This window comes from Spinacia oleracea, chromosome 2, assembly GCF_020520425.1.
Source record: "Spinacia oleracea cultivar Varoflay chromosome 2, BTI_SOV_V1, whole genome shotgun sequence".
Classification (NCBI taxonomy): Eukaryota; Viridiplantae; Streptophyta; class Magnoliopsida; order Caryophyllales; family Amaranthaceae; genus Spinacia; species Spinacia oleracea.
Window position 1 is genome coordinate 23872582 of NC_079488.1, and position 4672 is coordinate 23877253.

Genomic DNA, 4672 nt, shown 5'->3' on the forward strand with positions numbered 1-4672 from the left:
TGATTAGAAAGTTCGGGCGTACGATGGGGGCTAGGGGTTCGATCATGCCTCCTGTCTCTTCTTCTTTCTAGGCTACTGACTTCAGGTCGTTCGCCAGATCTGCTTGATTCGCCTACCCCGAGTCTCGTATGGATCGAGGGTCTTAACCTTGAGTGGACCGAGGGCCTCAACCTGCTGAGCACCGAGCTTCGGATCCGAGTGTTACGAGTAGTCGATTCGCTTTGGAGAGCTGTTGGAGTAGGCGATGGTTTTGCAAACCAAGCTGGTTGTTGTTGTGCCCTTTTTTGGGTGTCCCACGTGCTTTCCATCCATCTCGACGTCAGGTGTGTTCCTGTCAAGGGGAGGAGCTCTCGTTCGGGTCTGGACACTTCTACACTGGGCTGCTCGTTCAGCCTTCGCCTGGTCCTCCTCTCTTCTCTGCGGTCTTTTGCCAATCCTTGCTGCTTCTCATTGAAGAGGAAGTTTTGCATGATGGTCATGGCCGCAGTGAGCTCTTCCCTAGTTGGAATCGGAGGTCCTGCGTTTGTGGCGGTCGTAGCTCTGCTTGGCTGTGACCTCGCCACCGATTGAGGATGCTCCTCTTCGTCAGATTCCGAATCTGACCGCACTATCATATCGTCATCATTGTTGTTGATAACATCATTAACCATTTTGCAGAAAGAGGTGGTTAATGTCTTTTAAAGGCTTTGAATTGTTTTTCCCCACAGACGGCGCCAAATTGTTCCGGTGTTGTAAAGATGGAAACAATGGGCTTCGAATGAAGGCCCTTTTGTAGGTGTTGAAGATCTTGCTTGCTTGAATGAGTCGAGTCCGAATTCACCTGCACAAGAGCAAAGTCACTAGCCTCGGGGGTGTTTCCGAGGAAAGCCCCTCCGATGCCTAAGTAAGAACGATGCTCGGATTCTAGAGAGAAATTCTCTAGAAGAGTAGTCTTAAGGCGATAATTTGGACGTACCTTGAGGTGTGAGCCTTGGCGGCCTATTTATAGTGTTTGCATAATAAATGCCCATAGGTCATTTATTGCTATTGGGCCTTGGGCCTTGATGGATGACTGACTAGCCATTGGTAGGTTTGATGCTGTTTGTTTAGAGCCATTGGGGTTTGGACTTAGTGGCCCAATTGAGAATCAATTAGGAGCTCAAACACCCATGACGATGATGATGTGGTAGTAAAATTAGTAAAACTACTGGTAGAAGCTTTTCAAAAAGAATCACCAACATGGCATTCCTCTCCATTATCATTGTTGCCATGGTTACAACAGAATAAAGCTGATGATGGACCTCTGCACTTGGCCATATGTAACCAACGTCAAAATCTTGCGTTGTATTTATTGTCACTGCAACATGACCAATGTCGTCAAGAATTACTGGATTATTACGAGCCATGCCACAAGACTCTTTTTCTTGCTAAAGAGATGAGATGCTATCAGGTAGCCCAAGATATTTTGGGTAGATTAGATAAGAAAAGTTGGTCCAAATACCTTACGGATTCCTCTGATGGCCGGACTGTCTTGCATCTCGCTCCAAGTTGCACAGGTAAGATTAGTACTATTTCGTTTCTTTTACCAAATTGTCTACTTTTAAGAAATTATTTTGAATACTACTTCGGACTTAAATACCCTCATCATGTTTCTTTTTGTTAGTTACAAGAGAATAATTAGAGAGAGGAATCACTGCACTCATTCTCAATGATTCACTTTTCACCAAATACATCATCCTTTACATAAGTACATAAGTATATATAACTTAGACAGAAATAAGAGAAAGCACTACAAGGCAAAAAAAATAAGACAACTCATAGTACTAAGGATCAGGATTCAAGAAATACTCTCTCCATCTCTTATTGTTTTCCCTATATTCTAAAAATGCTTTATTAAAAATTGAGTTGGGTAGAATTCAGAAAGATAAAAATTGTGGGCTAGACATGTATTATGTGAGAGTAAAATTGTGGTCTAATGTTCTTTTTTTTTAGTGACAAAGATCTTTTGGAGACGGAGCAAAAGACTAACGAAAATGATAAAGGTCGCAACATGCGACCTTTAAGCCGTGTCACAATGATGACATGGCATGCTTATGTGTCATGATTTAAATTGGAAACTAAAATATATAACATATTATATATGTTAATAAAAAGGTAGTAAAATCTTAATATTCTAATTTGTTTCCTTCTTTATATCGAGTACCTTATTTACAAATTTTCATAGTAAAAATATTGCATTGATAGTAAAAATATTCCGCTGACGCATATCTTACGTGTCGCCTATATGTACCAATTAAATTATGACACGTAAGATTGCGACAACTAAATGTTGTCGCAACTTGCGACCTTTATCATCACCCAAAGACTAAATGGGGCAAACAAAAAAGGACGGATAGAGTAAAAAGGTGCATCACAGTGCACAGTAAAGGAAAATATCAAACTAGTAAAATGGGTAATTAAATAAAGCAGCTCCCTCTCATCAGTCTCATGTTCGAATACCTGTCTCCCATTTATAATTTGTATTTTCTGTGTGGCTCATTAACACCAAAAAAAATTGATATGTAATGTAATCAACATATCGAGTATGCAGAAAATTAACTTAGTTAAAAATATTTAAAATGTGAAAGCAGACCAAAATTTTGGTAGATGGCTAGCAGAAGAAGCAGCAGAGTTTATCACAAAACCAGACAAGTGTGGAAAAACACCTCTACATGAAGCGTTTAGTATTGGGGCAGCATGGTTTATAGAAGCTATTCTTGTAAAACATCCTGCTAATTCATCGTTTTACCCTAATTCACACTTGCCTTGGATCAAAGCATGTGAGAAAGGTCATGTCTTAGCTATCCGTACATTCGTAGACTATGATCCTGGAAAGTTTGGAGATGTTTGTATTGATCACATGGATTCGCCTTTGCATCATATACATCTCCCCAACTTAATGGGTTGCGAAGAGTTTCTCAATTTTCCACGCATGAAGGATCTAATCAATGTTCAAGATTTTCATCATGGGGAAACACCTTTACACAAAGCAATACGAAACGAAGACATACTATTGGCGGAAGCGTTACTCAACATGGATAAGATCAAGTATAACATCAAGGATCATGAGAATGTAACTTCCATAGAATTGCTGGAACAACTATGTGAACAACAACCTAAATGGGTATGGTTTTCTTTCCATAACTTTTTATTACAAAGCATTTTTAATTGGATTCACCGTTTAATTAAATTCATGTTTTTACTAATTAAATTACTGATCGGTTCCAATTATAAGTGTCAATTTTCATAAAATATGATTTGATAATCAATGTAATTAAGTTCTCGATCTTCACTTAAATGTCACTTATCTAATTATCATCATATCTAAACTTGTTAGCATGCACTTATATAACCTAAACGTACTTATAATTAAGTAGTGATATTTCCTTATCTCACTTAAATGTCACTTATCTAATTATCATCATATCTAAACTTGTTAGCATGCACTTATATACCTAAACATACTTATAATAATAAGTCGTGATATTTTCTTATCTAAATTTATTTGAACCTATTACCATAGCTGAAACTGTGTGCTCCTTTATTATATAGCCCTATCCTTAATTATCTTATCTGGAAAATCCTAAAAGGTTTAGTTACATCCTTTGGTAGTGTTGGTACGTACGATGGGGAGGGAAGGTGGATTGTCGGAAATTGTAACAATAAATCATACTACGTACTCCATAAATAAAACGTACACTAACTATGTTATATTAATATATTGTGACTGATGACAGGATGCAATGTGCCAAAGAATTGGACTTGATCCAAGGATTAAAACGTCATACTTTCAACGTAAGACAAATTTGTTAGATGTGCGAAATTCACTATTCGTGGTGGCGGCTTTACTAGCCACTATAACATTCACTGCTGGATTTACTCTTCCTGGTGGATTGAATCAAGACACATGAGAAGCACTTTTGGCAAAGAAGGCAGCTTTTATAGTGTTTATGATGTCTGATACATTGGGTATGTGTAGTTCTATGTTGGTGTTAATTTGCCTCGTATGGTCCATGGTGAATGATAATTCAAGTAAGTCATTGTTATTGATTGATCGAAGCATGATGTTACTCATGGTGGCGCTTTACTCCACCTTAGTGGCATTTATGACTGGAGTTTATATTGTTATATCACCGAGATCATTGTGGGTGGCTATCATTGTTATGGTCATCTGCTCTCTCATTGGATTTTCAACCGGTACCACTCTCTTGTATAAAGTCCTACCAATCCCTTCTACGAACAACAAGCACAATCACAAACACTCTATGCGACTACTCAAACAAGTAAGTTCATTATCAAAAGAGAATTTTTTTTATGAACTTCATTAGATTGCATGTGTTATACTTAATTCCTCCGTACGGAAATACTTGCAATGTTTATCACTTTTACGCATGTCAATGCACACTTTTGGTCGTTAATATCTTAAATTCTCTTCCAGCAAAAATTATAAAAAAGTTTATATTTAGAAAATAAGCATTGACACGAATCTAACAAAATTCAACATGACTATGTTTTATCCGACATATAAATCACCAACAATAGTTAAAGTAGAATATGTGAATAGTGTAAAATATTCAAACGTCGCGAGTATTTCTAAACGGAGGAAGTATTCACCTAATTCTCATTTGTGTTTTCGCTTGAAGATTGTTTAACG

At 37.6% G+C, this 4672-nt stretch overlaps 1 protein-coding gene across 1 annotated transcript; it reads left to right on the forward strand.

Annotated features, from left to right (window-relative positions):
- Positions 1-1414: 1414 nt before the first annotated feature.
- On the forward strand, positions 1415-3929 carry LOC130467279 (protein ACCELERATED CELL DEATH 6-like). The gene is made up of 3 exons (XM_056835749.1): positions 1415-1535; positions 2610-3142; positions 3756-3929. Exons 1-3 carry the CDS (start codon positions 1415-1417, stop codon positions 3927-3929), a joined length of 828 nt encoding a protein of 275 aa, XP_056691727.1.
- Positions 3930-4672: the final 743 nt, after the last annotated feature.